General features: G+C 48.7%; 1 protein-coding gene across 1 annotated transcript in view; it reads left to right on the top strand.

The window, feature by feature from the left end:
* Positions 1-10,878: 10,878 nt before the first annotated feature.
* The window catches only part of VAT1L (vesicle amine transport 1 like), a 135,208-nt gene continuing 133,661 nt past the window's right edge, over positions 10,879-12,425 (top strand). Inside the window, exon 1 of the mRNA XM_082712103.1 lies at positions 10,879-11,229. Coding sequence (XP_082568229.1) covers positions 11,003-11,229 — 227 coding nt within the window. The 5' untranslated portion in view covers positions 10,879-11,002. The remainder of the gene's footprint in view (positions 11,230-12,425) is intronic.

Genomic DNA, 12,425 nt, shown 5'->3' with positions numbered 1-12,425 from the left:
CTCCTCCATCATTCCCCAGGGGTGATGGGCCCCAGAAACAACTTACTCGAAAGTGCACGCGTTTCCTGGTTCCGTCCAATCCTCACCTACCTCCCCACTCCATTACTACTGCCTGGGATCCGCCTCCAAACAAGCTGTCTGAATGCACAGACATTCAGACATTCACTAGCCTCAGCATCTGCTTGGGGGGGGGGGGTTGCTTAGCCAAGACATGTGCACATTGTCAACACTGTACGTTCACCTGGATTGCACCTGTGTGAGGGACTGGCGGGAACCACATGCATTCACGCACACGCGTATCATGCCGGAAGACTGATTTCCCAGCCCCGTCAGCTAAGGATGCAGGAAGTTACTGGAAGAGTGATAACTCCCAGAGAAGGGGCAGAACTAGCACATTTGGCATCGTTTCTCTGGGCCCCAGAGCTCCTCACAGGGGTCATAGCTGCTGAGGACACTGTGCACCCAGCATGGGGTTTTGCTTTGTCACTGCTGTTGTATCTTCAAGCTCATATCACCATTCCAAAAGATCTTGCCCTAGCCATCTATACACCGATGTTAATGCAAATGTTGCACACATCTAGATCTTGTGAATGTTTCTGAACACAACTCAGCATCACCAAAGGTCATCAAAGATCACAACAACTTCCTATTGCAGGATTGGGGGCGGTGTGGAAATCAGGTCCGTGCCCAGGATCCCTAAACAACATCCCTGCCCGTACCTTTCCAGGATCACAGACACTTGATTAGTTTGTCCCATTTGGGAAACCACACAGCAGGTGGAAGAGAGGAATGAGGGCACAGGAGGGCAGCCGGAGTAGTGGGTGGCTCATCGCTTGGGGCGGGGGTGAGCTCCGATTTCACATTAGCAGTACCACGCTGGCTGTGATGTCACACCAATGCCCCTTACCCTCTGTCCTGTTCCCCCTCTTCACTCCTTCTCTGGGTCGAAGCATCAGCCCACCTCAGCCTGCAGCCTGCCTCAACTCCACTGTGGGCATGATTGAATTCAATCCTTCAGATAAAACAAAACAAAACAGCACACACATACACTCACACAAACTTAGTTCCTGATAACCAGCTGGGTGAAGGGGTTCATGTGATGCCAAGACTCCAGTTTGGTACCTGGGAGACTGTCCTAGTCAGAAAGGCAGGGGTATCTTGAATTAAAGCACGTCCTTTGACTTTCCCCTCAACAAAATACAAACTGTCGCTAAAACAAAACTGCCTGGGATGATTTAGCAGCCTTCTTAAATCAGCTTCAAATTTATTCAAGTGTCTGGTGTGAGAGCGGCAGGAAACAGGCTTCTGAACACTTCCAAAGGACAGGCTCCCGGGTTGGACACGTTGCCTTGGTGTGTGCTGTCATCTCAGGAGCTATCATTGCCGATCAATGTCATTTCTGCCGAGACAGCCCTGGTGCCAGGCCACTGCCAATAGTGACGATTGATCTGACCTCAGCCCCTGGGCTGGTAAGTCCCTTGAGCCTCAATTAGTCCAAGCATCTCCTTTTACCTCCTGGAACAAGGACATTTCCAAAGTCACACAGGCAGCAGGTCTCCTCGCTCACAGGCTCTAAGGATGCGTGGCTTCCAGCAGGATCTCTCGGTTCTGACACGGTGACATTGGGGCTGGATGTTTTGTTGTGGGTGTTGCCCTGTGCAGCATCCCTTCCCTCTACCTATTAGATGTCTACAGCCCCAGCTGTGACAACCAAAACTGTCTCTAGACATTGCCAAATATCCCCAGACAGGCAAAGTCACCCCCAGTTGAGAACAATGGCTTAGGGCAAGAATTGCAAACGTATCACATGGGCTAAACTTGGCTCAGCTACATTTTACTCATCCTATGTGGTATTTGTTAGGATTTTAAAAATCTGGGAGATTTCACCTAAAAATCCAGACTTCTGGCTTCTCCTGAACATCTGGAAGACCTGGTGTGCATTCTGTGAGCACGTGTTCTCGCAGGGCCGGGAGGGATTGAGTTTGTTACTTTCTTCACACTCTCTCTTGTGCCCCACACCAGACACTTGATTGGTTTCATTATCTTCTTGGGCCCCATGCTACTGTGGAAGTCTTCTCAAAAGCATTTGTAGTTTTATTTTCTCTTGAGCAAGCCTCTCGGCTCATCGAGGTCAGGTCATGTCCTCTAGTCCTTTTGGTTCCTTTCTAGGGTCTAGCTCCAAGGAGGACATTCAGAAATAGTGTTCCATTGATTTGTCTAGAGCAATGTCTCCCAAAAGATATAAGGAAAAGGGGATAGAAGTGGAGCAAGTTTGGGTGAAGCTGCCTTCCGTGTCCCCATTTGGAAATTCAAAGGTCACACTGTTATCAGGCTCTAAATGTCCTCAAAGAAAGCTGCTTGGCTGCACTTGACCTAGAGTGTCTCAAGCAAATTTGACCACAGAGCCTCCTAGTACACTAGGCCTAGTCACTCTCCCAAGAAACTACTATTGTATGGAATGTACTTTGGGAAAGATTGGATTAGAACTCTAAACTTTTTAAATTAAACACAGTTGTTGAAATACTAAGTGCTATGATAAAAGCAGTTACCAAGTACTCACAAGAAAGAGTGATTTTTTCCAAGCATAGACATTCATTTGGGTTACCTCTTTTAATTTCCCACAGAAATTTGTGACGTGTGATCAATATCCACATCTTATGGATTAGAAAATAAAGGAACAGAAAGATTAGGGAATTGGCCCATGATTACATAGCTAGGAACAGTTCAAGCCAAGATTGGAACACAGTCTGTCCAACCCCAGTTTCTACCACTTATCCTCTACGTATATTGCCCTGCCCCCCCCCACCAGGACATTGGACCACTTTGTTGATATGTCTGTCTCCCTCATAGGACGTGTACCAGGCCTTAGTCATGAAGGAAGCAGAAAGGGAACCATTGTCCATTCACCTACTGCTATGTGTGCGAGATGATCCTTGAAGGAGTTTGACACAATATCTCATGCAGTTTTTCACACCATGCCTGAGAATTAGGTCTCCTCATTCTCATTTAATTTGGGCAACTCTCTTAACCTCTTGGGAGTCTAAAAGCCATATAGCTAGTAACTGGAAAACTGGGACCTGAACAAGTTCTGGAAATAAGGTTATGTGTGCCTTCCACTTCGCTTATTGCACAGCAGGAATACAGGGACTGGAGAGATGGATGATGGGTGGATGGACAGATGGATGCATGGATAAATAGATACATGGATGATGGATGACGGATAAATAGACAAATGGGTTGATGGATGGATAGATGGATGACGGATGGATGGATGGATGGATGGACGGATGGATGGATGATGGGTTGATGGGTGGATGGATGGATGGATGGATGGACGGATAGATGGATGATGGGTTGATGGGTGGATGGATGGATGGATGAACGGATAGATGGATGATGGGTTGATGGGTGGATGGATGGATGAACGGATGGATGGATGATGGGTTGATGGATGGATGGATGGATGGGTGGATGGGTAGACGGATGGATGAGTGGATGATGAATGGACATTATTTCTTGCCTTAGTTTGGATAAAGCACCCCACTTTGTAAAAAGGAGGCGCACATTAAAAGGAATAGTGTAGGATGCCTGCCCCTGGAAAGCTTTTCTCCTAGGGCTGGAGTCTTCTAATTTCAGAACAGGAAAGGCAAAATGCGCTATTCTCATACTGAACATTTTCAATTTACATTGAGATCTTGTCACTTCACACATCCGCAACCAACTGGATATGGGTCAATAAAATAAAAAAGGCAACAAAACTCTAAGGGAAATCAACTCTTAGCCCCCAAACATCAGGGAAATAAGAGGCTGAGTCAGCTGGAGGGTTACTTCATCCTGATTTATAGTACGATGCTCTCAGCTTACAAGAAAAATGGTGCTGATGGGGTGGAGGAGGGAGTGCTCCTCCTTTCTGGCTTCTCTTGCACTCTGTCTGAGGAGCAAATGCTTTGTCTACTTCTGAACCTGAATTTTACATCCCCATCCCTTTCCATTATTCACAGTGATCTACAGCAAAGTACTTTGGGGGAAAACACAGCTCTCTGCAACAGTTTAAAGAGGAAGACCACACCACTGTAGTGATGGTTGGTGCAAGAAATCAAACAGCCTCGAGGTGGGGGAAACCCCTAGATAATATTCGGAGGCAGGGGTTAAAGAAAGCACTTAGAAATTATCTTTCGGCATGAAAAATGGCTCAGAAACATAAATTACTTCATTTAAATTCCTTAGTACTTAGCCAACCACGTTTACCAAATGATACTAAACAATTGATCATCTCTCTATGGACAAAAGGATAAGAATGGGGGAAATGCTTCTATTTCTATTCATATATGATCATGATCATACAGAGGTAAAACGGTTTTTAGTGTCCTATGATTAGTATCTTTTGGTTATGGAACAAGAACTGGGTTTTCTTGTTAACTTGCATTATAAAATGACAATTTCTATGAAGAGAAATTCATATGGAGAATTCTTTTTTTTTTTTTAAGATTTTATTTATTTATTTGACAGAGAGAGAGATCACAAGCAGGCAGAGAGGCAGGCAGAGAGAGAGGAGGAAGCAGGCTCCCTGCTGAGCAGAGAGCCAGATGCGGGGCTCGATCCCAGGACTCTGAGATCATGACCTGAGCCGAAGGCAGCGGCTTAACCCACTGAGCCACCTAGGCGCCACCAGAGAATTCTTTTTTTTAATAATATATATTTTAAAGATTTTATTTATATATTTGAGAGAGAATGAGTGAGAGAGAGAATGAGAGAGGAGAAGGTCAGAGGGAGAAGCAGACTCCCCAAGAAGCTGGGAGCCCGACGCGGAACTCAATCCTGGAAGTCCGGGATCATGACCTGAGCCAAAGGCAGTCGCTCAACCAACTGAACCACCCAGGTACCCCTCGTATGGAGAATTCCTATGATGAGAAAATTCCAAGAGGGTGGGAAACTGTCTTAAAGAAGCTGTGAGAGAGCAGCACTGGGTCACGGGGGTTGGGATCCTTGGACCATGTTGTGCTCTCGGGAGGCATGGGAAGGACTGGCCTCCAGCCTCCACACGTTCTCCGTTCTCCTCTAGCGGCACAGCTATACCTCCCAGTGCTCTCTGTCCTCTCTCCCATAAGTCATAGAGCCCTGACTTTTACCTACGACAATGTCATGTAAGTAAGAAAAAAACTGTATGTCTTCATTTCCTTTTTAACAGGATGTGGCCAGATGACCAGACTCTGGCCAGTAAGAGGGAAGTAGATGAAGGCAGAGGACTCCTGGAGTCTCCTTTAAAAAGGCTGTGGGTCTTTCCCCCTCCGACTCATCCCAGTCCTGCTCCCTGGAACGTGCACATGAAGACTGTTCCTTGAGCCATGAGAACGGGGGCTGATCCACACGGAGCTGAAGTACCGAACGGGAAGGACCGTTGATCCTTGGTGACCTTGTAGAGACTCCGGTCCATCCTTACGCATGCTCTCTTCTCCAAGTCCTTTCTTTGTGGTTGTTGCTGTCTGTAGCTGAATCTACTACTTTATCATCACTTTCACAGGGAAGCCTTCTCTGACCCTCTAGGCGGCACCATCTGTTTCTTCTTTACAGCACTAACCAGGCTGGTAAATGATTTCATTACTTATTTAATATTTTTGGTTTACTATTTGTAGCAGAGTCTGTCAAGGCTCCACCCACACGCTCTTGGGACTCCTGCCCGCCATGTGCCGTGACGCTGTGCGCCACGGTCCGGCGGCCTTACACTGAAGTACCGGCCACGCGTTCAGGATAGCAGTCTAGCTGCTCACTCCAGAACAGCCCCCACACGGGGCAGACTTGAGGGGCAGAGGGTTAGCAGCCCCCACCAAGAGCCCTAGACCAAGGGCTGCAGGAGTTGGTAGGCACCCCATTGACCTTGCCTTCTGATCAGGATGCCTTTGAGGTGTGTTTTACACCCTCCTCTGGAGCTCTCCAGCAGAATTTAACTGAGCCCATGACAACGATAACCTGCTGCATAATGCATCTTATATCGACGTCTTTCTCCTTCTGGTCTCACTCCCACAGACCCCTATTTCCTGGAACCACCACTCCAATAAGTCATTTGCTTTCCGAATGAAATGAATGAAGAAAGGTTTGCTTCTGGGGAACCCAACCTCAACCAATATGTGTCTCTGTGGGACGCGTGCAGCCGCTTTAGGACCAGGAATATGTTCGTCTCATTCACCACTCTACCTGCAGTATTAGCAACAGCCCAAGGCCAGCACACAAAAGGTGATGAATAAATGTCAGTTCACTTTTTTGTCTCCTCTGACACATCTAGAGTCAGTCGCCTGTGACTGGTCCTACGAGATATAATTAGGAAGCTTACTCTACCCCATTCAGGATGGGCTGCAAACCTATCCAGGACTTCTCTGAAAATAATTCTGTGCCCATGGCAATCATGCTCCATTATCTTTTAAATTACACCAACACAAACTATAGGACATTATGGTCCACACCCTTCCATATGAGCCCTTGGATTTTACTAAGAGTTTTCAATGGCCAGGATCTGCTACCTTTCTTCAGCATTGACCTTCTAAATTTGTCTCCTTCCTCTTGACCCATTCAATGGCATTTTGAAACTCTAACAGCATATAAAACTACAGACATTATAGCACCGTGGGTAAGTAGCCACATCTTCGACTCAAATGGCTCCCACTTAAGTCGCATCGCTACCACAGACTAAGTTGGTGACCTTGGGAAAGTCATTCAGTTTATATTAAATTTGCTCCCATGTAAGAATAATAGTACCTATGGCACAGGATTATTTTGTAGACTAAATAATATAGGTTATGTATAATAAATGATCCTGCTTGTATTGAGGAAAATACAAAAAAATATTAATTTTTTTAAGCTTTTTTTAAGAGGGAGAAAGAGAGAGAGAGAGAGAATGAGAGAAAGGGTGGAGGGAGAGAGGACCCCAAGCAGGCTTAATGCCCAGTGCGGAGCCTACTTGGGGCTTGATCCCAGGACCCTGAGATCGTGAGAGGAGATCAAGAGTCTGGCACTTACTGACTGAGCCACCCAGGTGCCCCAAGAAAATAAATATTATTGAAGGATATGGCTGAAGACATTGACGGCTTGCCGTAGGTGACATATTTCTCGGGAAAGTTACAGAACCATTCCAAGTTATTTAGGAAACCACTGCTAAAACTGCACTATGATTGTTTCTCATATATTCCTATTCAAAGACCTCACCTCTATTGGCCACTTCGTCCCTCAGATGGCCAGTACCTTGAGGGATTCCTAAATTTGAGTCTACACTCCTCTCAAAGGCTGTTCTCGGGCCATAGGTAGGTCCATAAAGCTGAGCTGTAATACTGAGTTCCACCAGAGGCGGCCGCTGTTCAACATCGCCCTACAATGTAAGCTATTTCCCAACCGAAGCTCTAAAGTGAGTGAATGCCCAAGAAAGCAATTTTACAAATTGAAAAGAGATTTATTGTGTTTATTTGGAGGGGTGCCTTGCAGCATGGCTCTTGCCACATTCCACCAGAGAGGAGCAGGTTTGGGAATACTTAATAATCCAAATAGTGGTATATAGGACTCAGAGGAAGGCTTTCCTCCCCGAGAAGCACAGACTGCGGTGTGTTTCCTCTTGGTTGTTGTGACAATCAGCTGCATACCAATTATAATCCAGGGTTTGTAAACAGCCAGAAGATTCCCTTGGAGGGAGTAATTATACTTCCTTTAACATATAAGGCAAACGCTTTTTCTTAAATATGCTATGTGTTGACTGCAAAGTAAATTTACTTTACTGATGCTAAAGGAAAACCCTCAGGATAAAAGCAAGAAATCTTGGTAGGACAGAGATATTAGGAGGCCAGTGAATGAGCAGAGAACATAAACAATGCCATGGAGTATTATCATTCAGGGGATGAACCTGCTTGGCCCGTTCAAATAAACAGGCATGATGAGATGTTAAGAGCATTGATGCTAAGATTCAGTTTCCTCTCCTATAAATATTTTATTTATTTATTTGACAGAGAGATCACAAGTAGGCAGAGAGGCAGGCAGAGAGAGAGAGGAGGAAGCAGGCTTCCTGCTGAGCAGAGAGCCCGATGCGAGGCTCAATCCCAGGACCCTGAGATCATGACCTGAGCTGAAGGCAGAGGCTTAAACCACTGAGCCACCCAGGCACCCTTTCCTCTTCTATAGAAGAGGAAGCTATTCGGAGAATCTCATTATAAACCATACCTGAAGAGCAGTAGATACCCCCAAACAACATCATGTACTGTAGATGTTGTCAGCCGCAAACCCATATCCCCTTCCAGCTCATCATCCCGCCCACAAGACAATGGCTTCCTAGTGAAAGCCTCCAAAGTTCTCTGCCTGGGGCTTCTCTCAGTTCAGGTGCATGGGGCAGTTTGAAAGTGCCAGAAAGTTAACACTTTTAGGAATAGCCCTTAGCCAATCGTGCAGAAAATTTAGTGGTAAATACCTATTTCCTTGCTTTCTGGGCAGGACAACTCTGAGGCTTGTTCCACAAGCGTCCCCTGTGGGTCTGAGTCCCTTCCGTCCCTGTGCTAACCTGCTTATTCATGCACCTGGGATTGGCTTCTCTAGTTCCCAGTCTACTTTCCCCCTTCCTGATGGGAGCTTCCTGGGATGACCTCCAAAAAATATCCCACTGGCACTCAAAGTCTAGTTTCAGGATAGAATCCAGCCTAAACACTGGATCTGACCATGGAAATAGACTCCCCAACTTGGACAGTTGAGTTCACAATGACATGTTCAATTCACCAAACAGCCTTGTCTGTTCAGTTTCCTATCCAGCCCTTCTTCGATCCTACAACCACCGTCTCAGTTAAGGCTCTTCCTGTTTATCTGTTTGTTTGTTTATGTCGGCATCATAGTCTCTAAGCCATCTGCACACTTCCAGTAAGCCTACCCGTCGAATCCACCACCCACTCAGTGCCAAAGTTATCCTAAAAGACAGGCCATTCCCTGGTTTGTTCGTTGTTTTTTAAAGACTTCGGTGGCCCCCAATGCCTCCACAATTACATCTTAAATTTTAGAACATGGTATGTAAAACACCTCAAAAGCTGGTTCCAATCAGTCTTCCAGCCCAGTCTCCAGTGACTGCTAACCACACCGATGGTCCGCCCACACAGAACAAGAAGCGCCTTGTCCTTCCACCTGTCCCCTTTCCATGTGTTTGGATGTGCCTGTAATCTTCTCTGTCTGAGGAACCTGGCTTATCATTCAAGGTCTAGCTCAAACTTCTTCACCTCTCCAGCTCCACACAGGACTTCTCCAACTCCTTGAGCTGGTTCCCTCCTATGGGCTCCCACAGTAGCATGTGGATTCACTGGCTCGTTCATTCACGCAACAAAGGTTCTTCTGAGCATTTTCCACTATGTACCAATCATGTGCTAAGCCCCAGGGAAAGCATGCTGGATAAAAGCAGAAATCACTCTTGCCCACATGAAGATCACAGTTGGAAAAAGGAAACAGATGTTAATTATCAGATGATCGTATCAAAGCTTATTACAACTGCCATGAGAGTTTTATCATAAAGGAGGCAGACCCAACCTGTAGATACAAGGAATGGGTGCTTAAGTTGAAAGTGAAGTAGAAGGTAACACCAGATGAAGAAAGTGGCACATACGTTCCAGGCACACGTGGTAGGAGGGAACACAGTACAATTTTTGAGGAATAGAAGAGAGGCACAGGGAGACTGGAAGGAGAAGAAGTGCTCAGACCATCCACAGTGTCATTTCTATTTGTTGGCTGTGCTCTCCCTGCTTCATGCTTGAGAATCAGCTCCTTAAAGGTAAAGACCATGTCGTCACTGAAAGTTCTACCTGCCCCAGCATTTAGCACAATGCAAATAACCCTAAGTAATGTACCCTTTTTATGGATGAGGGAGTTGAGGATCAGGACGGTTGAGTGAGTTGCCCAAGGCCCCAAAGCTGGCAGTGGCTGCACAGGAAGTAGAATATAAACCTATCACACCCCCACTACAATCTTTCTATAAACAGCTTCAAGGCAATCTCCTCACACCTGAGCCCTCCATGGGCAGGGGGTGCCATCCAAGGATCTGAACACAAGGCAGACGCTTAACCTACTGAGCCACCCAAGCACCCTCCCCCCGAAGTCCAGGTTTTTGTATAAGTTCCTTTTCAAAGGGCTTATAACAAAACCCAAAAAGCCAGTTACTGTGTGTGTGTGTGTGTGTGTGTGTGTGTGTGTGTGTGTGTGTTGGGGAAGGAGTGTACACTGATCTTCTGGGGATCAAAACAAAAAGAGGACCCTTTCCTGGTACAGAATTCTTTTCTGAAACCTCTTTGATGACCAAAAATGGTGTGGGTAGGGAGAATTAGCCATCATAAGAGGTTCCTGGCGACGCCTGGTAAAGAACATCTGCACTGACCCTGAGGGTCTGGAGTGAAAAGACCCTGGTTTAGACTCTCCAGGGGAGTAAGTGGGATTTCTCGTTTCCCGCTTCCCAGAACCTCTCCCCCTTTCCAGCCGGTACCGGCGATTTGGGAAACAGCCCCGTTTCCCGTCTGCCCCGCGGGCCCCCGCAGATCTGCGGGAGAGGCGGCTACCCCGACTCCGGGAGGCATCCTCCAGGCCCAGACATTCCTCTCTGTCCATTTCAAGGCGCCGAGCCTGCGCCGTAAATAACAAAGTACTGCGCCCACCATGGAGGACACTGCGTCCTCTCTCTGTGTTTTATCCACGAGTCTTGGGCAAGTCTGGGCCCCGGGGCTTCGATCAAGAGCCCGATTTGAGACTGGCTTTGGGACTGGAGTTAAGGCTCCGCTTGGGCAGCGAAGAGAGGCAGGCAGCGGGGTCGGGGGCGGGAGGGGGCGGGCGGGGGCGCGGCTCTTGCGAGGATTACGGCGGAGCCTGTGGACCTTGGCGCGGCTCGCAGAGGCTGCAGCCATTGCACAGCCGAGCATCCCACATTCAACAGGAGGAGCCCGCGGGAGAGGAGCCCGAGCCCACCGCGCCGCAGCCGCCGCAGCCCGTGCGCCCCGCGCCCCTGTGCGCCATGGCCAAGGAAGGAGTGGAGAAGGCGGAGGAGACGGAGCAAATGATCGAGAAGGAGGCAGGCAAAGAGCCTGCTGAGGGCGGCGGCGGCTCTCACCGCCTCGGGGACGCCCAGGAGATGCGCGCCGTGGTGCTGGCCGGCTTCGGGGGGCTCAACAAGCTGCGGGTCACCAGGAAGGCCATGCCTGAGCCGCAGGACGGCGAACTCAAGATCCGCGTCAAAGCCTGGTCCAGTATCCGCGTCTTTCTCGCTTTCTCTCTTTGCGCGCTCGGCGTTCCCGGGGCGGGGGTGGCGGAGCCTCGGCGGGGCCGCTGCGCGGGGAAGAGTGGCCGTGGGCGCCTCCTCCGCGCCCTTCCCGGGTCTCAGATCCTCCCGCTGCCAGCGGCCAGCTGACGCTGGGGGGGATGCAGCGAGGTGGCCCTCGCCCTCGCCAAGCCGGATCTAGCGGTGACTGGAGGGGACTGTGAGCTCTTGCGCGGGGGAGGAACGCGGTGGATGGTGGCGCCCAGCACCGGGGTCTGGAAGATTGCGCTCCGGGGGCTCTCCGTGGGGTAGGACAGCCCGGCTGCCAGGAGAGGGAGTTTGATAACACGGTTAAAAAATAATAACCGTCGGCTTACTGTGTACCAGCCTTCGTGTTTAGAGTCTTACGTGTGCGATCTTATTTAATACTTGCTGGGACCCGATGAGTTAGGTACCATCATTACACCCTGTTTCAGGTGAGGAGACCAGGGCGCAGACAGTGATTTGCCCAACATCTCGCTGCCGCTACTAACTGACCAGGTTAGGATTTGCTACTCGATCTTTTCAGCCTCTGTGCTGGGTTTCTGCTGGGGCTAGCAACAGAGTGCAGGGCTGGGGAAGTGCGTTCTCTCTCCCCACTCCTGCGTTCTGCCCCTCTGATGCCTTGGTTGGGAGAAAGGCACTGGGAAGCAGGGGGTTAGGTCCTGGAGCATCTCAGCTCGGTGAGGAGTGAGGCCAAGGCTCCCCTTTTCCCCAGGACATCTCCTGTGCTTCCAGCGTCTCTGTGCTTTTCCAAAGTGGAAAAATAAACAAACAACCCGCGATCTTCTCAGAACTGTCCCCATCTCAAACGCAGCTCAGCAATCGGAGTGTCCTTCCATTCCCCACTCCTCCTGGGGGAACTTAAGAGTTATTCCCCGCTGGGATTCGCTCTGGAGGGCTTAAGCCTTTCTGCGTGCTGTCACTATCGGATCGTTTCTCTGAAGTTCTAGGAGGGAGGGCTCACCGCAGAGGATTCACTGGACCCAACACTTTTTGGTTCTTTATGCAGCAGCGTGGGAAGCACCTAAGGGGAATTTGCTCCTTGCACAGTGAGATGGACTTACCCTTTCTCATGTCTGTATTTTTGAAGCCCCCAGTAGACGCTGCTCCTAAAAGCAGCAGTCAGCTTACCTGTTCC

This window comes from Mustela nivalis (genome assembly GCF_964662115.1).
Source record: "Mustela nivalis genome assembly, chromosome: 18".
Taxonomy (NCBI): Eukaryota; Metazoa; Chordata; class Mammalia; order Carnivora; family Mustelidae; genus Mustela; species Mustela nivalis.
This window is presented reverse-complemented; position numbering and strand designations above follow the sequence as displayed.